The following is a 24,121-nucleotide window of genomic DNA, read 5'->3' on the forward strand; positions in this document are numbered from 1 at the left end:
ATGGAGAGAAGGGACCGTTGAAGATGTGGCACAGGAATCACTTGTTACCACTATCAGATGCAGTGAGGGTGCCTCAAGCACCTCTACAGCCTTCCCCAAAGCCAACTCCATCTCGAAGACGCTCACAAAAGGAAATGTCAACTGCAGCTGATATGACGGATGAAGAAGATGAGGAGTTTGGAGAAGATTTTTGAGTCTCTAGCCCAGTGTCCTCGCCAGGAAGAAGGAGGATTGAAGGAGGAGGATGAGATAGTGAATGTGCCTTTCTGGTTGTGGTCTGTCGAAGACAGCTCAATAGCCAGCCCTTTGAAGAGGATGGAAAAGAGGATGGAAGCTTATAAAGCATTGTCACCATGGCAAAAAGAAACAGCTAAGATGGCACCCCAACGGCCAAAAGAAACAGCTGGTAAAAAGATGGTACCTCAATGGCCAATGGAGACAAATAAGATGATTCGTAGGTCCCTTGGACCAGAGTTCAAGACATTGCCACCTTTTGGGGGGGGTGGACAGACCCAAGGATGAAGGAGTTGCCCCTGAACAAGAGACTAGGGACCTGATAGACTTCTCTAGTGAATTGTTACCAATCCCTGATGTTGGTGAACCTTCATTAACTCTTGAGACTGCCAGTGAAGACCCTGATGTTGGTGAACCCTCATCAGCTTCTGAAACGGCAATTGAAAACCTTTCCCCGGAATTGGATGTTCAGATTAGTGCTAATGAAACAACCCAAGATTTAACACAGACTGCTGGAACGTGTTTGCCAATGCGGTTAAGGCGGGAAGTGCACCCTCCCAAGAGACTTACTTATGACACACTGGGAGAGAGCTCTGAAGAACTTTTTCATACCATTCACATATCAGCTCCTGATGCTACACCAACCACTATTAATTGGGTAGGGGGGTGACTCTGCCTTAACCTCTGACACAACAATTGCCCTGGCCTGTTCAAAGACTGATTTTGATCTATGTATCAAAATATGTGTATATGTGTATAGATGGTTCAAAAGTAACCCAGAAGTGTCTCAGTATTTGCTAGATTTGGATTGTGGTTAGTGAAAAAAAAACCCATCAATAATTCATTCTTTCCTTTTTCAGAAAGCTGACGTGGGTAATCATTATATCTTTGGGGACCAAAGAGTTCAGGTGGGGGGAGTGTGTAGACAAGGGTTTGCTACTATAGTTATTATAGTTGAACAGTTTGTTGTTGTTTCAAATGAGTTTGGCTCCCTCCAGTGGCTGCTGGGCTCTGTTAGGATACTCCCTTATTCTTTGAGAAGGAATGCAGCAAGGTATTGTGGGAGATGTAGTTTGGAGGAGGAAGTGACTCTGTTAGCTGGATCAGCCCTGAACTACTGGAGAGATAATGCAAAGCGCGCAGCACTGCCTGCTGGGGGGAGTGATAAAAGGAAAAGCGCGGCCTGCTTTCAGCCTCTCTGGACGCCATTCAAGACCTGCCAGCAGGAGGTCTATGTGTGACCAGGAGTGAGAGACTGCGGCCTATACAGTGGAGAGCCGGATCGGCCGCCTCTGAGGGATCTCGGAGTACAGCCTTGCCATCCTAGCAAATGGACCGGCCTGCACATCAGAGCAACTGGAAGCCACCTGCACTTGAGTCCATCGGGAGTTGCAGCAGGGTGCGGTGGCGCCATCTTTACCAGACGAAGACACCACGAGGGCATTCCAGAGAGAGCCTCACAGCCATTGGAGTCTATTGTGGTGAGAGGGCACCTGCCCATTTCAGTAGATAGTACAGTATTGCTGAGTGAGTTCTTTCTACAGACTGCTGGTGAGACTTGTAGTTCCACGGAGGTGAATCTACTGCTTCACAGGCATCATACAGCCAGACTTTGGGGCCTTGCCTTTCTCCCCTGTGCTATAAGGTCAGTACTGTTTTACACTCACATGTAAGGAGGAATCTACAAGTGGTAATATTTATTCAGTTAAGCAGTCATCAGTATATTTTTTGCTCTACAGTCATTTCTTTTACTTTGTCTTTGTGAATTACAAATACTGCAGTTTAAACATCAGGCTAGCTGAAGATATCCGGAGTTGAAAGAACTTTCATCATTTTCCTCTTTTACCAAGCATTGCTGCTCTACTTATAAGTTGAATTCTGAATTACAGCCTAGGGGGAGCCATTGAGTATATGCTAGACTTTACACTGTGTTCTTGAATGTAAAGAATATATAAAGTGAGGCCCAGAACGACAGAAGACAAGAAGAATAGTGCAGGGCTGGGCATGACAGTGTGTCTAGTGACACACATAGGGTTAAGCAGACTTGTGTTTTGGTGGGGAGGAGACAGCAGGAAAGTTGGTGGGAGCGGCCATACATAAGGAGGGACGATGCCTGGACGGGGACAGTGGGTCAGGAAGAGACACAAGGAGGCAGATTTTCTCTGCTCCTCTACAACAATGGCCGACATCGATTTACTGTTGGCCCGTTTGCGGCAGGCAGCGGCGTCCAAGGGACCAGAGTGGCTTCACAGCCAGGTTGCAGGGCTACTAGAGGACGAGGCAGGCGGTTCGGCAGTGGAAGGTGAGGGGACTGCGCGTGCATGGAGGCCGCGGCCTCCGGCGCGGTATTCGCTGGGGCCCGATGGACGAACGGGTTGCCTGGCACAGAGCCCGAGGGGGGAACAAGAAGCCATCCGCCGGCCGCAGCTAGGCCCGGGTGGAATACACGCCGCGGCCACAGCGTGGTGGGTGGGGCCACGGGCCAGCATGGAGCCGCTTCCCCGCTTACAGTGCCCAGGTATGCGGAACATGCAGACCCCCCAGCAGCTCTGCACGAGCCGAGGGGGGAGGACAGAAGGGGGAGATCAGCTACAGCAGCTTCCAGGGCAGTGAGAAGAGGCACAGATTACACCACAGGTGGACATCGGTCGCCTGGCGTGGGGAGGGACAATCAGAATGGCGGACAGAGGACTGCTCAGGCTGGCCCGGTTACAGCTATTCCAGGGTGGCGTGGAACCCAGTCGGGAGGCAGATTTGCAGAGGTCGGACAGGTCACACCACAGCGGGTGCATACGGCCTTCAGGAGGGATTCGCCTGGGGGGCTCACTACGCCGGCAAGCCCAGCACAAGGGGACCGGTCGGAAGATGAGGAGTTGGTGGAAGAAGAGGAGGAGACATGCCAGCAGGAAACGGCGGTGGAGAACAGATCGACAGCTGTTGGAAAGTCTCCTGGTCAGCCCGGTAAGTCCAGGGATAATTTATCTTTTACCAATGCTTTACAAGATTTATTGGGTGTGGTTACCACAGGTACGGCAGGGGCCGTCGCCCATTCGCCATGGTTGACGGGGCAGGCTCATGACCAGCAAGTGGCGGAACAAGGGTCCGCCAGTTCGGGGTCAGGGGGACAACTGAAAGAACTATTGGAGGGCCTGCGGGTGCTAGTAGGGCGCTTTGGGGAGTAACCCCCACAAACGACCACGGGGGCAGTCTCCCAGGGAGCGCAAAGAAATGGCGGGGGTTTGTCCACGGGGGGAGGGGTGGAGGTTTCAACAACCACAAGGGTGTCTACTGACAAGACACCGGAGTCGGGAGTTGGTAAAGAAAAGCCGGGTGAAAAAGGGGCAGCGGAGGCTACGGGAAGGACGGACATAGTCAGGATTGCAGACGCGGCAAAATGCGAGGTATATGTCTGCATTGAAGGCCCGCTGGGAGCACATTTGAAACAGGAGGTTCGGGAAAAAATTTACAAAGGGGAATATGTGGAAATCTTTTCCTTGTTGCCGTTGGAAAAGTTTAACCTGGACAGGGTTAAGCCTGATGACTCCAAGAAGGAAGATGAGGAGAAGAGGAGATACAGGTTGATCCCACGGACGTTTGTTAACTGGTTACAAGCGTTCGTTATCATGGCCAGCATCATTGGCGAAAGGAACCCAGAACATTGTTCGGGGTTGTTTTGTTATATGGATGCTATTGGGGAGGCACACAGAGTTTATGGGGGAACGGCTTGGCTGCATTACGACGAGCAGTTTCGACAACGCAGAGCGGTTCGTCCGGCTCTGCATAGGGACCATAAGGACATTAGCCTGTGGATGAGACTGATGTCCTCGGCTAGGGCCTCGCCTCAGTTTTTTCAAGCGGGGACTGGGGGTACCTACTCCTCAGGACTACCGGCCAGCAAAAAATGAGGGGTGTACTGGCAATTCAATGAAGGCACCTGTAAGTTTGGGGGATCGTGCAAATTCAAGCATGAATGCTCAGGGTGTGGGGGAGCCCACACAATGGCCAGGTGCTTCGAAAAAGGGAAACGTACCAGGGAGCCTGTTAACAAGAGGGATGACGCTGGTGAAGGTGGAAAAGATGCTGCCTTTCCAAAGTAAGTATCCGGATAGGGAAGCGGCGTCGCTGATTACCTCAGGTTTTCGGGAAGGGTTCAAAATACCGTGTTCCTTGGAGGTGGTTCCTCCTATGGCACAGAATTTAAAATTAGCGTTGCAACACCCAGGGGTGGTGGGAGAAAAATTGGCGAAAGAGGTGGCATTAGGCCGCATGGTAGGGCCATTTGAGTTAAAGCCATTGCCGGATTTGGTGGTGTCCTCACTGGGTGTGAAGGAGCCGAATAATTTTCAGCTAATTCACCACTTTTCCTTTCTAAAAGGGGGCTCGGTCAACGATTTAATTGACCCTGATGCATGCGCGGTGTCCTATACTTCCTTTGATGCAGCGGTGCGGTGGGTCAGGCGGTATGGAAAGGGGGCGCTGATGGCAAAATCCAACATAGAAGCGGCGTTTAGGCTACTTCCAGTGCATCCAGACAGCTTTCGGCTACTGGGTTGTCACTGGCAGGACCAGTTTTATGTTGATAAATGTTTGCCCATGGGTTGCTCCATTTCCTTTTCCATGTTCGAAGCGTTCAGTTCCTTTTTGGAGTGGGTGATTAGGGATGTGTCATGGCTGGACTTGGTTATCCATTACTTAGATGACTTCCTCTGTATAGGTCCCCCTTCTTCAGTTGTGTGTGCGATTCTAATGTCAACGTTGCAACACATTGCGGGAAGGTTCGGAGTGCCATTGGCAGCTGAAAAAACGGAAGGTCCAACGACCGAGATTCGTTTTTTGGGCATTGTAATTAACTCCATGGCAATGGAATGCAGGTTACCGCAGGAAAAATTAGAGGATTTGCTGAAGGAGATCCGGGAAATTCATGGAATGCGGAAGGTGCAATTGCGGACCCTGCAGTCATTACTAGGTAAGTTAAATTTCGCTTGTAGGATCATACCCATGGGTAGGGTGTTTTGCCGGCGGCTGTCGGCAGCTACGGCGGGGGTAAAAGCCCCCACACATTTTATTAGGCTGAATCTGGAGCATCGGGAGGACCTGCAGGTATGGTATCAATCTTTGTCGGTGTACAATGGGAGATCAGTGTGGATGTCAGGTCCTGTAAGTAACTTCGATGTAGAATTGGTTACGGACGCGGCGGGTTCTATGGGTTACGGAGCATATTTTCAAGGGCAATGGAGTGCGGAACCTTGGCCACAATCGTGGGTGGAGGCGGGGTTTCTTCGTAACCTGGTATTGTTGGAACTGTTTCCAGTTGTGCTGGCTATGGAGTTATGGGGGCGGTCTTGCCAGAATTTAAAGTTGAGACTGAACTGTGATAACATGGGGGTTGTTCAGGTTATCAATCGCATGTCAGCGTCTTCCCAACCTGTCATCAGGCTGATGCGACAGTTGGTATTGCGGTGAATGCAATTGAATATCTTTATATATGCTGTGCACATACCGGGGATTGACAATACACTGGCTGATTCGCTGTCTCGCTTTCAGTGGGACAAGTTCAGGGAACTAGCTCTGGCTGCAGAGAAGGAAGAGATTCCTTGCCCGGAGTGGATCTGGGAGCTGGCATTGGAGTCGCCGCGGGATGGATCCAGCAGTCAGTGAGTGATTCCACTTGGAAGGCCTATGTGAAGGTATGGAGAGAATGGGCTGGTTTAATCCAAGAAGCTGGGGGGACGAGGACGGGGCTGAGGTGAGATTGCTGGTCCTGTACTTTGTGTCCAGAAATATGGAGAACGGGGTTGCGGTGTCGTCTATTGGAAAGAAGATGGCTGTTTTGTCATTCCTTTTCAAGTTACAAAGGGGGGAGGATTGGACAAAAGATTTTTGGGTTCGGCAAGCCCTCAAGGGGTACAAAAAGGACAAACAAGGAAAGATGCACGAAGGCCTGTCACTTTTGCGAATCTGGTGTCCATGTGTGGGCAGTTGGGGTTAGTATGTTCTTTGAGTTATGAGTGCTTGCTGTTTGCGGCAGTTTTTTCGTTGGCGTTTTTTGGGGCTTTCAGGATTGGAGAATTGGTTAGCCCGGAACGGCGGGATGCGGGTGGTATTTTGGTACACGATGTACTGGCATACAGGGATAAAATGTGTTTACGACTGTGGCGGTCAAAAACGGATCAGACGGGAAAAGGTGTGGACGTATGGTTGTTCGCTTTGCCAGGATCCACGGTATGCCTGGTAAGAGCGGTCGAGGATTTTGTGAGGGTTAGACCGATGGGTGGAGGGCCATTCTTGTGTCATGAGGATGGGTCTTACTTATCTAAATTTCAATTTGTGGCAGTGTTTCGAAAATGTTTGACGAGGATGGGTCTGGATGGGATGGCTTACGCTTCACACTCCTTCCGCATTGGTGCGGCTACTGAAGCTGCCAGATGTGGGTTGGATGAGGCAGCTGTGCGGAGGATAGGTAGATGGGAATCGAAAAGATTCCGCACAGGAAGTGCTTCCCCCCCTTCCACCGCCCGAGCTCAGCGAGAACATGGGAGCCCCCTCGCAAGGGACCCTCCAGCATCACCAGCTCGGCTATCCACTCAGCCAACCGGTGCCAGCGCTGGGAGGAATCCACTATGGAGGCGGAGCTCGATGATGCGACTTCCCCCGGTCCTGTCTACATGGCGCGGGAGACAGGAGCATGCGGCCACCTCTCCTGGTGATGTTCCGGCCAGGGAGGCGGCCCGGAGTGGGAGCGATCATCCGTTGGGCGCCGGCCAGTCGTCAGGAGCAGCCGGCGGCCATCTTCCACTACATGGGCGGGTCCTCAGGTCAGGGAGCAGAGCCAGGCACATTCCCCCCCAGACGGCGGGGAAAACTGCTGGCAAGAAGGCCCGGAGACCGATGGGTGCTGCGGGAGCTGGAGCATGGCATGCCCCTGGTGCTAGGACGGGCACTTTCAGATCCGGGGTTAGCGCCTCTGCGACTGATGTCCCTACGGTGGCTGGTCGGCTTGATGCGGCATTTCGATTGATCTGAGGGTGTTCTGGGTCCGGCATTACGGACAGGGTGCGCTCGTGGCCAAAGCCGATGAGGAGGCAGCCTTTCAGCTGCTGCCGGTCCATCCGCAGAGTTTTCACCTCCTGGGGTGTCAGTGGCAGGATGCCTTTTATGTGGACCAATGTCTGCCTATGGGCTGTTCGATCTCATGCTCCCTGTTTGAGATCTTCAGTTAATTTGTGGAATGGGTGGTGCGGGATGTGTCGGGTATCAATTCCATCATCCATTATCTTGACGATTTTTTTATGCGTGGGCCCTCCTTCCCTCTAGGTTGTGTGGTATCTTGCTGGCCACTCAACCTAGAGGTATACCAGTATCTTGCTGGCCACTCAACCCTTGGTATACCACTAGTGCCTGACAAGACTGTCGGCCCAGTGGTCGAGCTTAGCTTTCTGGGTATAGTTATATGTTCCCTGGCAATGGAATGTCGGTTGCCGGATGACAAGTTGCTTGCTCTGCGGGCAGAGATCTGCGTGGTGGTGGGCAGGCGCAAAATTCAACTGTGACAGCTACAGTCCCTGTTAGGAAAGTTGAACTTTGGGTGTAGAATCATGCCTATAGTGCGTGTAATCACCTGACAGTGTGGCGATGGGGGTCCCTGGCTGATCACCTGATTGTGTGGGCGGTGGCCCCTGGCTGATCACCTGACAGTGTGGCGATGGGGGTCCCTGGCTGATCACCTGATTGTGTGGGCGGTGGCCCCTGGCTGATCACCTGACTGTGTGGGCGGTGGTCCCTGGCTGTTCACCTGACTGTGTGGGCGGTGGCCCCTGGCTGATCACCTGACTGTGTGGGCGGTGGCCCCTGGCTGATCACCTGACTGTGTGGGCGGTGGACCCTGGCTGATCACCTGACTGTGTGGGCGGTGGCCTCAGACTGATCACCTGACTGTGTGGGCGGTGGCCCCTGGCTGATCACCTGACTGTGTGGGCGGTGGCCCCTGGCTGATCACCTGACTGTGTGGGCGGTGGCCCCTGGCTGATCACCTGACTGTGTGGGCGGTGGCCCCTGGCTGATCACCTGACTGTGTGGGCGGTGGCCCCAGGCTGATCAGCTGACTGTGTGGGTGGTGGCCTCTGGCTGATTACCTGACTGTGTGGGTGGTGGTCCCTGGCTGATCACCTGACTGTGTGGACGGTGGCCCCAGGCTGATCACCTGACTGTGTGGGTGGTGGCCTCTGGCTGATTACCTGACTGTGTGGACAGTGGCCCCTGGCTGATCACCTGACTGTGTGGGCGGTGGTCCCTGGCTGATCACCTGACTGTGTGGACGGTGGCCCCTGGCTGATCACCTGATTGTAGGTGTGGCCCCTGGCTGATCACCTGACTGTGTGGGTGGTGGCCTCTGGATGATCACCTGACTGTGTGGGCGGTGACCCCTGGATGATCACCTGATTGTAGGTGTGGCCCCTGGCTGATCACCTGACTGTGGGTGGTGGCCCCTGGCTGATCACCTGACTGTGTGGGCGGTGACCCCTGGCTGATCACCTGATTGTGTGGGCGGTGGCCCCAGGCTGATCACCTGACTGTGTGGGTGGTGGCCTCTGGATGATCACCTGACTGTGTGGGCAGTGACCCCTGGATGATCACCTGACTGTGTGGGTGGTGGCCTCTGGATGATCACCTGACTGTGTGGGCGGTGACCCCAGGATGATCACCTGATTGTGTGGGCGGTGGCCCCTGGCTGATCACCTGACTGTGTGGGCGGTGGCCCCTGGCTGATCACCTGACTGTGTGGGCGGTGGCCCCTGGCTGATCACCTGACTGTGTGGGCGGTGGCCCCTGGCTGATCACCTGACTGTGTGGGCGGTGGCCCCAGGCTGATCAGCTGACTGTGTGGGTGGTGGCCTCTGGCTGATTACCTGACTGTGTGGGTGGTGGTCCCTGGCTGATCACCTGACTGTGTGGACGGTGGCCCCAGGCTGATCACCTGACTGTGTGGGTGGTGGCCTCTGGCTGATTACCTGACTGTGTGGACAGTGGCCCCTGGCTGATCACCTGACTGTGTGGGCGGTGGTCCCTGGCTGATCACCTGACTGTGTGGACGGTGGCCCCTGGCTGATCACCTGATTGTAGGTGTGGCCCCTGGCTGATCACCTGACTGTGTGGGTGGTGGCCTCTGGATGATCACCTGACTGTGTGGGCGGTGACCCCTGGATGATCACCTGATTGTAGGTGTGGCCCCTGGCTGATCACCTGACTGTGGGTGGTGGCCCCTGGCTGATCACCTGACTGTGTGGGCGGTGACCCCTGGCTGATCACCTGATTGTGTGGGCGGTGGCCCCAGGCTGATCACCTGACTGTGTGGGTGGTGGCCTCTGGATGATCACCTGACTGTGTGGGCAGTGACCCCTGGATGATCACCTGACTGTGTGGGTGGTGGCCTCTGGATGATCACCTGACTGTGTGGGCGGTGACCCCAGGATGATCACCTGATTGTGTGGGCGGTGGCCCCTGGCTGATCACCTGACTGTGTGGGCGGTGGCCCCTGGCTGATCACCTGACTGTGTGGGCGGTGGCCCCTGGCTGATCACCTGACTGTGTGGGTGGTGGCCTCAGACTGATCACCTGACTGTGTGGGCGGTGGCCTCAGACTGATCACCTGACTGTGTGGGCGGTGGCCCCTGGCTGATCACCTGACTGTGTGGGCGGTGGCCCCTGGCTGATCACCTGACTGTGTGGGCGGTGGCCCCTGGCTGATCACCTGACTGTGTGGGCGGTGGCCTCAGACTGATCACCTGACTGTGTGGGCGGTGGCCCCTGGCTGATCACCTGACTGTGTGGGCGGTGGCCCCTGGCTGATCACCTGACTGTGTGGGCGGTGGCCCCAGGCTGATCAGCTGACTGTGTGGGTGGTGGCCTCTGGCTGATTACCTGACTGTGTGGGTGGTGGTCCCTGGCTGATCACCTGACTGTGTGGACGGTGGCCCCAGGCTGATCACCTGACTGTGTGGGTGGTGGCCTCTGGCTGATTACCTGACTGTGTGGACAGTGGCCCCTGGCTGATCACCTGACTGTGTGGGCGGTGGTCCCTGGCTGATCACCTGACTGTGTGGACGGTGGCCCCTGGCTGATCACCTGATTGTAGGTGTGGCCCCTGGCTGATCACCTGACTGTGTGGGTGGTGGCCTCAGACTGATCACCTGACTGTGTGGGCGATGGGCCCCTGGCTGATCACCTGACTGTGTGGGTGTTGGCCCCTGGCTGATCACCTGACTGTGTGGGTGGTGGCCTCTGGCTGATCACCTGACTGTGTGGGCAGTGGCCCCTGGATGATCACCTGACTGTGTGGGCAGTGGCCCCTGGCTGATCACCTGATTGTAGGTGGTGGCCTCAGACTGATCACCTGACTGTGTGGGCGGTGGCCCCTGGCTGATCACCTGACTGTGTCGGCGGTGGCCTCAGACTGATCACCTGACTGTGTGGGTGGTGGCCTCTGGATGATCACCTGACTGTGTGGGCGGTGACCCCTGGATGATCACCTGATTGTAGGTGTGGCCCCTGGCTGATCACCTGACTGTGGGTGGTGGCCCCTGGCTGATCACCTGACTGTGTGGGCGGTGACCCCTGGCTGATCACCTGATTGTGTGGGCGGTGGCCCCAGGCTGATCACCTGACTGTGTGGGTGGTGGCCTCTGGATGATCACCTGACTGTGTGGGCAGTGACCCCTGGATGATCACCTGACTGTGTGGGTGGTGGCCTCTGGATGATCACCTGACTGTGTGGGCGGTGACCCCAGGATGATCACCTGATTGTGTGGGCGGTGGCCCCTGGCTGATCACCTGACTGTGTGGGCGGTGGCCCCTGGCTGATCACCTGACTGTGTGGGCGGTGGCCCCTGGCTGATCACCTGACTGTGTGGGTGGTGGCCTCAGACTGATCACCTGACTGTGTGGGCGGTGGACCCTGGCTGATCACCTGACTGTGTGGGCGGTGGCCTCAGACTGATCACCTGACTGTGTGGGCGGTGGCCCCTGGCTGATCACCTGACTGTGTGGGCGGTGGCCCCTGGCTGATCACCTGACTGTGTGGGCGGTGGCCCCTGGCTGATCACCTGACTGTGTGGGCGGTGGCCTCAGACTGATCACCTGACTGTGTGGGCGGTGGCCCCTGGCTGATCACCTGACTGTGTGGGCGGTGGCCCCTGGCTGATCACCTGACTGTGTGGGCGGTGGCCCCAGGCTGATCAGCTGACTGTGTGGGTGGTGGCCTCTGGCTGATTACCTGACTGTGTGGGTGGTGGTCCCTGGCTGATCACCTGACTGTGTGGACGGTGGCCCCAGGCTGATCACCTGACTGTGTGGGTGGTGGCCTCTGGCTGATTACCTGACTGTGTGGACAGTGGCCCCTGGCTGATCACCTGACTGTGTGGGCGGTGGTCCCTGGCTGATCACCTGACTGTGTGGACGGTGGCCCCTGGCTGATCACCTGATTGTAGGTGTGGCCCCTGGCTGATCACCTGACTGTGTGGGTGGTGGCCTCAGACTGATCACCTGACTGTGTGGGCGATGGGCCCCTGGCTGATCACCTGACTGTGTGGGCAGTGGCCCCTGGCTGATCACCTGACTGTGTGGGTGGTGGCCTCTGGCTGATCACCTGACTGTGTGGGTGGTGGCCTCTGGCTGATCACCTGACTGTGTGGGCAGTGGCCCCTGGATGATCACCTGACTGTGTGGGCAGTGGCCCCTGGCTGATCACCTGATTGTAGGTGGTGGCCTCAGACTGATCACCTGACTGTGTGGGCGGTGGCCCCTGGCTGATCACCTGACTGTGTCGGCGGTGGCCTCAGACTGATCACCTGACTGTGTGGGCGGTGGCCCCTGGCTGATCACCTGACTGTGTGGGCGGTGGCCCCTGGCTGATCACCTGATTGTGTGGGCGGTGGCCCCAGGCTGATCAGCTGACTGTGTGGGTGGTGGCCTCTGGCTGATCACCTGACTGTGTGGGTGGTGGTCCCTGGCTGATTACCTGACTATGTGGGCGGTGACCCCAGGCTGATCACCTGGCTGTGTGTACTGTGGCCCCTGGATGATAACCTGACTGTGTGGGTGGTGACCCCTGGCTGATCACCTGATTGTGTGGGCGGTGGCCCCAGGCTGATCACCTGACTGTGTGGGCGGTGACCCCTGGATGATCACCTGACTGTGTGGGCGGTGACCCCTGGATGATCACCTGACTGTGTGGGCGGTGACCCCAGGATGATCACCTGATTGTGTGGGCGGTGGCCCCTGGCTGATCACCTGACTGTGTGGGTGGTGGCCTCTGGCTGATTACCTGACTATGTGGGCGGTGACCCCTGGCTGATCACCTGGCTGTGTGTACTGTGGCCCCTGGCTGATCCCCTGACTGTGTGGACGGTGGCCCCTGGATGATAACCTGACTGTGTGGGTGGTGACCCCTGGCTGATCACCTGATTGTGTGGGCGGTGGCCCCAGGCTGATCACCTGACTGTGTGGGCGGTGACCCCTGGATGATCACCTGACTGTGTGGGCGGTGACCCCTGGATGATCACCTGACTGTGTGGGCGGTGACCCCTGGATGATCACCTGACTGTGTGGGCGGTGACCCCAGGATGATCACCTGATTGTGTGGGCGGTGGCCCCAGGCTGATCACCTGACTGTGTGGGTGGTGGCCTCTGGATGATCACCTGACTGTGTGGGCGGTGACCCCAGGATGATCACCTGATTGTGTGGGCGGTGGCCCCAGGCTGATCACCTGACTGTGTGGGTGGTGGCCTCTGGATGATCACCTGACTGTGTGGGCGGTGACCCCTGGATGATCACCTGACTGTGTGGGCGGTGACCCCAGGATGATCACCTGATTGTGTGGGCGGTGGCCCCAGGCTGATCACCTGACTGTGTGGGTGGTGGCCTCTGGATGATCACCTGACTGTGTGGGCGGTGACCCCTGGATGATCACCTGACTGTGTGGGCGGTGACCCCAGGATGATCACCTGACTGTGTGGGCGATGGGCCCCTGGCTGATCACCTGACTGTGTGGGTGGTGGCCCCTGGCTGATCACCTGACTGTGTGGGCGGTGGCCCCTGGCTGATCACCTGACTGTGTGGGCGGTGGCCCCTGGCTGATCACCTGATTGTAGGCGGTGGTCTCTGGCTGATCACCTGACTGTGTGGGCGGTGACCCCTGGCTGATCACCTGACTGTGTGGACAGTGGCCCCTGGCTGATCACCTGACTGTGTGGGCGATGGCCTCAGACTGATCACCTGACTGTGTGGGCGGTGGCCCCTGGCTGATCACCTGACTGTGTGGGCGGTGGTCCCTGGCTGATCACCTGACTGTGTGGGCGATGGCCTCAGACTGATCACCTGACTGTGTGGGCGGTGGCCTCAGACTGATCACCTGACTGTGTGGGCGGTGGCCCCTGGCTGATCACCTGACTGTGTGGGCGGTGGCCCCTGGCTGATCACCTGACTGTGTGGGCGGTGGCCCCTGGCTGATCACCTGACTGTGTGGGCGGTGGCCTCAGACTGATCACCTGACTGTGTGGGCGGTGGTCCCTGGCTGATCACCTGACTGGCTTTATCTATTTGCATGAGGTGGCTGCATTAGCTTTGTTTTTTTTTCAGAACATGTCTGTTGATCCTGCCAGAAATGAATTTTCCTTGTTGCCTCTTCTGTGAGATTAACTGGAAGCAAAAAACAACCTTATCTATGTTTTGTAAACTACTAATCCCTCCCACCCCCCATGTGATGAAAATAAAGAGGAAGACATGCTTGAAGTCCAACGTTGGTGACAAGTACAGCGTCCTCCATAGTTACATAGAAGGTGAGGCCGAAAAAAGACACAAGTCCATCAAGTCCAACCTATGTGTGTGATTATATGTCATATTACATTATATATCCTGTATGTTGTGTGATTATATGTCATATTACATTATATATCTCTGTATGTTGTGTGATTATATGTCATATTACATTATATATCTCTGTATGTTGTGTGATTATATGTCATATTACATTATATATCTCTGTATGTTGTGTGATTATATGTCATATTACATTATATATCTCTGTATGTTGTGTGATTATATGTCATATTACATTATATATCCTGTATGTTGTGTGATTATATGTCATATTACATTATATATCTCTGTATGTTGTGTGATTATATGTCATATTACATTATATATCTCTGTATGTTGTGTGATTATATGTCATATTACATTATATATCTCTGTATGTTGTGTGATTATATGTCATATTACATTATATATCTCTGTATGTTGTGTGATTATATGTCATATTACATTATATATCCTGTATGTTGTGTGATTATATGTCATATTACATTATATATCTCTGTATGTTGTGTGATTATATGTCATATTACATTATATATCTCTGTATGTTGTGTGATTATATGTCATATTACATTATATATCCTGTATGTTGTGTGATTATATGTCATATTACATTATATATCCCTGTATGTTGTGTGATTATATGTCATATTACATTGTATATCTCTGTATGTTGTGTGATTATATGTCATATTACATTATATATCCTGTATGTTGTGTGATTATATGTCATATTACATTATATATCTCTGTATGTTGTGTGATTATATGTCATATTACATTATATATCCCTGTATGTTGTGTGATTATATGTCATATTACATTATATATCCTGTATGTTGTGTGATTATATGTCATATTACATTATATATCTCTGTATGTTGTGTGATTATATGTCATATTACATTATATATCCTGTATGTTGTGTGATTATATGTCATATTACATTATATATCTCTGTATGTTGTGTGATTATATGTCATATTACATTATATATCTCTGTATGTTGTGTGATTATATGTCATATTACATTATATATCTCTGTATGTTGTGTGATTATATGTCATATTACATTATATATCTCTGTATGTTGTGTGATTATATGTCATATTACATTATATATCCCTGTATGTTGTGTGATTATATGTCATATTACATTATATATCCTGTATGTTGTGTGATTATATGTCATATTACATTATATATCTCTGTATGTTGTGTGATTATATGTCATATTACATTATATATCTCTGTATGTTGTGTGATTATATGTCATATTACATTATATATCTCTGTATGTTGTGTGATTATATGTCATATTACATTATATATCCTGTATGTTGTGTGATTATATGTCATATTACATTATATATCTCTGTATGTTGTGTGATTATATGTCATATTACATTATATATCTCTGTATGTTGTGTGATTATATGTCATATTACATTATATATCTCTGTATGTTGTGTGATTATATGTCATATTACATTATATATCTCTGTATGTTGTGTGATTATATGTCATATTACATTATATATCCTGTATGTTGTGTGATTATATGTCATATTACATTATATATCTCTGTATGTTGTGTGATTATATGTCATATTACATTATATATCTCTATATATTGTGTGATTATATGTCATATTACATTATATATCTCTGTATGTTGTGTGATTATATGTCATATTACATTATATATCTCTGTATGTTGTGTGATTATATGTCAGTATTACATTATATATCTCTGTATGTTGTGTGATTATATGTCAGTATTACATTATATATCTCTGTATGTTGTGTGATTATATGTCATATTACATTATATATCTCTGTATGTTGTGTGATTATATGTCATATTACATTATATATCTCTGTATGTTGTGTGATTATATGTCATATTACATTATATATCTCTGTATGTTGTGTGATTATATGTCATATTACATTATATATCTCTGTATGTTGTGTGATTATATGTCATATTACATTATATATCCCTGTATGTTGTGTGATTATATGTCATATTACATTATATATCCTGTATGTTGTGTGATTATATGTCATATTACATTATATATCCCTGTATGTTGTGTGATTATATGTCATATTACATTATATATCTCTGTATGTTGTGTGATTATATGTCATATTACATTATATATCTCTGTATGTTGTGTGATTATATGTCATATTACATTATATATCTCTGTATGTTGTGTGATTATATGTCATATTACATTATATATCTCTGTATGTTGTGTGATTATATGTCATATTACATTATATATCTCTATATGTTGTGTGATTATATGTCATATTACATTATATATCTCTGTATGTTGTGTGATTATATGTCATATTACATTATATATCCTGTATGTTGTGTGATTATATGTCATATTACATTATATATCTCTGTATGTTGTGTGATTATATGTCATATTACATTATATATCCTGTATGTTGTGTGATTATATGTCATATTACATTATATATCTCTGTATGTTGTGTGATTATATGTCATATTACATTATATATCTCTGTATGTTGTGTGATTATATGTCATATTACATTATATATCCTGTATGTTGTGTGATTATATGTCATATTACATTATATATCCTGTATGTTGTGTGATTATATGTCATATTACATTATATATCTCTGTATGTTGTGTGATTATATGTCATATTACATTATATATCTCTGTATGTTATGTGATTATATGTCATATTACATTATATATCCCTGTATGTTGTGTGATTATATGTCATATTACATTATATATCTCTGTATGTTGTGTGATTATATGTCATATTACATTATATATCTCTATATATTGTGTGATTATATGTCATATTACATTATATATCCTGTATGTTGTGTGATTATATGTCATATTACATTATATATCTCTGTATGTTGTGTGATTATATGTCAGTATTACATTATATATCTCTGTATGTTGTGTGATTATATGTCATATTACATTATATATCCCTGTATGTTGTGTGATTATATGTCATATTACATTATATATCTCTGTATGTTGTGTGATTATATGTCATATTACATTATATATCTCTGTATGTTGTGTGATTATATGTCATATTACATTATATATCTCTGTATGTTGTGTGATTATATGTCATATTACATTATATATCTCTGTATGTTGTGTGATTATATGTCATATTACATTATATATCTCTGTATGTTGTGTGATTATATGTCATATTACATTATATATCTCTGTATGTTGTGTGATTATATGTCATATTACATTATATATCCTGTATGTTGTGTGATTATATGTCATATTACATTATATATCTCTGTATGTTGTGTGATTATATGTCATATTACATTATATATCTCTGTATGTTGTGTGATTATATGTCATATTACATTATATATCTCTGTATGTTGTGTGATTATATGTCATATTACATTATATATCCTGTATGTTGTGTGATTATATGTCATATTACATTATATATCTCTGTATGTTGTGTGATTATATGTCATATTACATTATATATCTCTGTATGTTGTGTGATTATATGTCATATTACATTATATATCTCTGTATGTTGTGTGATTATATGTCATATTACATTATATATCTCTGTATGTTGTGTGATTATATGTCATATTACATTATATATCTCTGTATGTTGTGTGATTATATGTCATATTACATTATATATCCTGTATGTTGTGTGATTATATGTCATATTACATTATATATCCTGTATGTTGTGTGATTATATGTCATATTACATTATATATCTCTGTATGTTGTGTGATTATATGTCATATTACATTATATATCCCTGTATGTTGTGTGATTATATGTCATATTACATTATATATCCTGTATGTTGTGTGATTATATGTCATATTACATTATATATCCTGTATGTTGTGTGATTATATGTCATATTACATTATATATCTCTGTATGTTGTGTGATTATATGTCATATTACATTATATATCTCTGTATGTTGTGTGATTATATGTCATATTACATTATATATCCTGTATGTTGTGTGATTATATGTCATATTACATTATATATCCCTGTATGTTGTGTGATTATATGTCATATTACATTATATATCTCTGTATGTTGTGTGATTATATGTCATATTACATTATATATCTCTGTATGTTGTGTGATTATATGTCATATTACATTATATATCCTGTATGTTGTGTGATTATATGTCATATTACATTATATATCCTGTATGTTGTGTGATTATATGTCATATTACATTATATATCTCTGTATGTTGTGGTCATTCAGGTGATTATCTAATAGTTTCTTGAAGCTATCAATGCTCCCCGCTGAGACCACCGCCTGTGGAAGAGAATTCCACATCCTTGCCGCTCTTACAGTAAAGAACCCTCTACGTAGTTTAAGGTTAAATCTCTTTTCTTCTAATTGTAATGAGTGGCCACGAGTCTTATTAAACTCTCTTCTGCGAAAAAGTTTTCTTCCTATTGTGGGGTCACCAGTCTGGTATTTGTATATTGTGGGGTCACCAGTCCGGTATTTGTATATTGTGGGGTCACCAGTCCGGTATTTATATATTGTGGGGTCACCAGTCCGGTATTTATATATTGTGGGGTCACCAGTCCGGTATTTATATATTGTGGGGTCACCAGTCCGGTATTTATATATTGTGGGGTCACCAGTCCGGTATTTATAAATTGAAATCATATCCCCTCTCAAGCGTCTCTTCTCCAGAGAGAATAAGTTCAGAGCTCACAACCTTTCCTCATAACTAAGATCCTCCAGACCCTTTATTAGCTTTGTTGCCCATCTTTGTACTCGCTCCATTTCCAGTACATCCTTCCTGAGGACTGGTGCCCAGAACTGGACAGCATACTCCAGGTGCGGCCGGACCAGAGTCTTGTAGAGTGGGAGAATTATCGTTTTATCTCTGGAGTTGATCCCCTTTTTAATGCCAATATTCTGTTTGCTTTATTAGCAGCAGCTTGGCATTGCATGTCATTGCTGAGCCTATCATCTACTAGGACCCCCAGGTCCTTTTCCATCCTAGATCCCCCCAGAGGTTCTCCCCCAGTCTATAGATTGCATTCAGATTTTTACCACCCAAATGCATTATTTTACATTTTTTTACAACTTTGTATTTTTTGAAGGCCTTCTCCTTTGCTTTTATATGCATTTTTACATTGGAGTTAAGCCATCCAGGACTTTTAAATTTATTGCCCAATGGGATACATTGGCTAATGCCCTTATTTAATATGCCCTCAAAGCAAACCCATCTCTCCTCCGTATTCTTTGTTCCTGAGATTTTATCCCAATTTATACCTTCTGATACAGTAGGGGAGTGTTATTCACAGGATCCCCAAATAAAATAAAGGGAAAACAACTGCAGCCTCCACATCTAATACAGAAGAGCGAGAATATTTGACATTTTTATTTTTTGGATTCACTTTAACCCAAGCACACTTTTGATCAGAAACATTCTTGTGAAATAAAACTTTCTGCTGATTGATACCAATTTCGAGAATGGGTTTGTATAGTCTGTATGTGTGTGACCAATCAGTGGAGGGGGTCCTTCATTACAGACCACCACTCAGAACCCTCCACCCTTTCCTCTGCACCAGGGCTGAAGGAACCTTATACTATATAAATGGCAGGAAAGATGGATTCCGAGGCTGGAGCTTTGTCTTCTGCCGGAGCTCAGGACATGCCGATACCATCCTGAGAGCCATTGCCTGGACAGCCATGTATAGAAGACTTCACTTCCAACCAAACCCAAAATGGATGTTTTCCAAAGAGTTCAACCATGCAACACATTGTAGGATCCAAGAGGAACACAAGAAGATTGCTTCTGTGCACGAGCAACTTAAACAGAGAGGATTCTAAGATTCTGGTTATGCCTCAGCCTGCTGATAGTAGAATACACTGAAAGGACAGAAAAAAGGGAGAGACAAAGAATCATTGACAGAAAACCAGAAGAACAGCTACTTACCTGTGCCTGCATTTTCAGAGGCTCTGGATGGACAGTTGGCTAAATGGCTCTATATTTAGGATGTATCCGGTCTATAAACCAGAGGTTCTGGAAGGACAGTTGGATTAATGGCTCTATATTTATGATGTATCCAGTCTATAAACCAGAGGCTCTGGATGGACAGTTGGATTGATGGTTCTATATTTTGGATGTATCCGGTCTATAAACGAGAGGCTCTGGATGGACAGTTGGCTAAATGGCTCTATATTTAGGATGTATCCGCTCTATAAACCAGAGGTTCTGGTAGGACAGTTGGATAAATGGTTCTATATTTAGGATGTATCTGGTCTATAAACCAGAGGCTCTGAATGGACAGTTGGATAAATGGTTCTATATTTAGGATCTATCTGGTCTATAAACCAGAGGCTCTGGATGGACAGTTGGATTAATGGCTCCATATTTAGGATGTATCCAGTCTATAAACCAGAGGCTCTGGATGGACAGTTGGATAAATGGTTCTATATTTAGGATCTATCCGGCCTATAAACCAGAGGCTCTGGATGGACAGTTGGATTAATGGCTCCATATTTAGGATGTATCCGGTCTATAAACCAGAGGCTCTGGATGGACAGTTGGATAAATGGTTCTATATTTAGGATGTATCTGGTCTATAAACCAGAAACTCTTGATGGACAGTTGGATAAATGGTTCTATATTTAGGATGTATCCGGTCTATAAACCAGAGGCTCTGGATGGACAGTTGGATAAATGGTTCTATATTTAGGATGTATCTGGTCTATAAACCAGAGGCTCTGGATGGACAGTTGGATAAATGACATTATATAATGGGCCAGCCTGTGGGACAACCTACCCCTCTACAATGTAAAACCCGCTTTCCTTATTTTGAAGTTTAATGGACGTGATGACTTATAAGTGTTGTAATTATAAATGTCTTACCTGTAGAGAGGGAAGAACATTGGAGGTCAGAATAGGTTTCGAGGCTTTACCTGGGACTCACATTGTCCAAGAGGAAATGGACATTTCCAATGTGCTTATTCTTAGTTTGTCCTGGTAACACATATTCTGAAATTTCTACAAAATCCATTGTAAAAAACATTCATGAAGAGAGTGTTACATTGTCATTTTAACATTCCAAGTTCCACAAGCATTCCTAGGACATTTGTATAAAGAGCAGGCAGTAAAACCATGATATAAAATTTATTTCATGCACGATCGTTTTTGCATAACATTGCACATGCATCTTTGCGTCAGGCATATGAAATTGCATACAATGCGGTTCTTTGTTCTCATTTGACAGAAATGTTTCCTGATTTTATGCATCAAGTCCCGGCATTAAATTCACACATTTTGTTGTTTTGATATCCATATAGATTATTTAATTAGAACAATCTTTTGAAGGATATTCATGTTGAGCTACACACTGATAAGTACAATAGAACCTCAGATGGACAGTCAGTAGAAGCCAGGTGTTGTCAAGTCAGATGCTGGTTCCTTGTTCACGAGCATGCCAATGGAAACAGCAAGCTAAAGGTCCTTGTCTTGTGATTCATGATGTACAATATGAAGACCTAGTCAATGTGACCAGTGCCAGTTGGAGTGCAAGCATCAGTCCATATACAAAAAAGCAACCCAGAGCAATTCATTTTACAGTTTAAAATGTTAACATTTTGCTACATAATGTATGTAAAAGTAAAGAGATTTAAAAGAAAATAGATGTATTTTTTGATTTCTCAAGAGAATTTTGCAATTCTATTTTTCTTAATTTAGCTTTTTTTTTTTTTACATCATGCAATTCATGCTAAATAAATAAGAGATTCCTCTACAGTTTTACATTTCAGCCGTAGAAAAAGCCTGCATCAATCTCAGTTAACATCACCCGACACCTCGAGGAAGAGTCCTTTAATAACCTGCTTGGCGGAGTTATGTTTGTCCTTATGCGAGGTTGGGTCCGGGTGAATGTAACGTCTCCAGCACATCCTCTCAGGGCACCATGGCCGCCTCTCTTTGCATATTTAGCAATGACAAGATGCTCTTTGCAAAAACATGCCTGTAAAGAATACAATCAATACTTAACACTCTTCCAGTTTGATGAAAATTGATAACGATAGAAGAAATAAAGGAGAGCCACATGCAGAGGCAGCCAAATCTTCTCCAATGGAGCCAAGTTAATATTTCCATGCAGTCAGCAGAACCTCATTGCACCTTAATATTGCTTTCTACTTTACCAGGTGCTCATGCATCAATTCATCCTACTGTGCTTGGGCAGACTCTCGCAGGGTTCCTATGGCTCAAAGAATATCCTGAGAAATAATGCTTCTTCAATTGTCTCCAAAATGTCAGCAGCCAGTCAAATCCAATGTTAGAAATGCATCATACTAGCCTTTTCCTATATACTGAGATCATGCAGCATATGGCCCACCAGAAAAATGTAATGCCCGCATCTGGTCATTTGTCACTATTCCATACTTGGTTAGTGGTTATCAGTAGCACAATGCTGGAAAAGATGCTACTGTAACGTAGTGGAGCATATGAAATTAAGAATGATTAAAAAGCTTTTTTTAGACCATTCTCTGATACTGATCCATGCTACAAATGGATGGGATAGAGAAGAGAGAGAAGGCGAGGTGCAGGATGCAGACACCGGAGGACGCTCTAATACATTCCCAGTTATTTTAGCTATGACATTTTTTGGAACCTTCATTGGGAAGATGGAATGCAAAGTACAGCAGTGGATCAAAAAGTTGAATGGACTAAGAATGAAGTCAACAGTGTAGCCATTTCAGCGGAATTCCCATGCAGTGTTACATGCTGAGAGTCGTATCACTTGGCAACAATATCCAGCGGAGCCAAACTATGGAGAGATTACAAGATGAAAATCACAGAGGATATTTAATATAGCACACAGTACAGATTTGCTGCTGTTCCTCATTATGGACACTGAGAATCCCAACAAGGAAATCAACACTTCATAATAAACATGCTTGACTCTTCTTTCATCTCCACTGCACTATCTCCCTCAACATGTCTGGAACATTCAACATTTGCTTTTTCTCTTGAGTATTCCAATTTTGCATGACACCACCAGATATTCTATGCAAGCAATACTGTGACATTGCATGGGCAACTGTTGAAAGGCAGCTGCAATCTAAGGCTCCACATGCAGCGGGCCACCTGCCTGAGGTCCTCCTGTTGCCATAGTGATACCACCCACTTGCTTGCACCTACAGCATGCAGTTTTTTTCTTGCTTACACATGCAGAGGGCACAAATTGGCAGACAATGGAATCAGATTATGACAACAATAACAATGTTCTTTACAGACATCTAATGGGTTAACAAGTGCTGACAAAAAACTTGTCCCAAAAAGACTGGGAATGCTTACACTGATAATAAGAATGTGAATTGTAGTGTGTGTGGTTTGTCCATATGCCTCCTCCTGTCCTGCTGGAGTGAATTCATAAATATGTGCGTGTATATGTGGATTTTTCCCCTTCATCTGCCATTAATGGGTGTGTATGAATGCCTGCTCTTTGCATGTAGACAGTATGTGGGGAGCAGGCTGCCCCTCCATTGATAGCAGGGTAACAGTCTAATTCCATGGCAGACATGGCGGCTCATCTATTGGGGAATGCAGCATTGCCTGGTCTAGTGGAAGACATCATGTGTAAATACAATGTACCTATTATTCTCATGGACACAGTACTGTTGGAGTTGGCCTTTAATCTTTGTCTACCTACCCTTTCTTACTCCTCCATCAGGCGGACTCGGGTATTCCTCGGGTGAAAGGAGAAAGTAGGGTCCGCCTTTCTCCCGAGTGCTAGACTGGGTGAAGGACAGACCCTCATCGGGCGTTATAGTCTGGTCTATGTGGGGACAGTCTTCGTTTGCCAATGCAGCCTTGGCCACCTCTCCATTCAGTTTGGAATCTTCAAACATATAATAAGAATTCCATTGGAAAGACTGTTCATTACAGTACAGAAATTAGGATTTGGCACT

The 24,121-nt window shown here is 46.9% G+C and overlaps 1 protein-coding gene across 3 annotated transcripts in view; it reads right to left on the reverse strand.

Annotated features, from left to right (window-relative positions):
• Window positions 1-22,002: 22,002 nt before the first annotated feature.
• Window positions 22,003-24,121, reverse strand: part of KCNC1 (potassium voltage-gated channel subfamily C member 1) — a 259,258-nt gene continuing 257,139 nt past the window's right edge. Inside the window, exons 3-4 of one of the 3 annotated variants that reach the window (XM_073603925.1) lie at window positions 23,863-24,051; window positions 22,003-22,173 (exon numbers count right to left, since the gene is read on the reverse strand). In XM_073603925.1, the coding sequence (XP_073460026.1) occupies window positions 22,139-22,173; window positions 23,863-24,051 (224 nt within the window). In that variant the 3' untranslated portion in view covers window positions 22,003-22,138. Of the gene's footprint in view, window positions 22,978-23,862; window positions 24,052-24,121 lie in introns of all 3 variants that reach the window. The other 2 variants (XM_073603927.1, XM_073603926.1) reach the window with 2 other exon arrangements.

Source organism: Aquarana catesbeiana, linkage group LG11 (assembly GCF_042186555.1).
Source record: "Aquarana catesbeiana isolate 2022-GZ linkage group LG11, ASM4218655v1, whole genome shotgun sequence".
Classification (NCBI taxonomy): domain Eukaryota; kingdom Metazoa; phylum Chordata; class Amphibia; order Anura; family Ranidae; genus Aquarana; species Aquarana catesbeiana.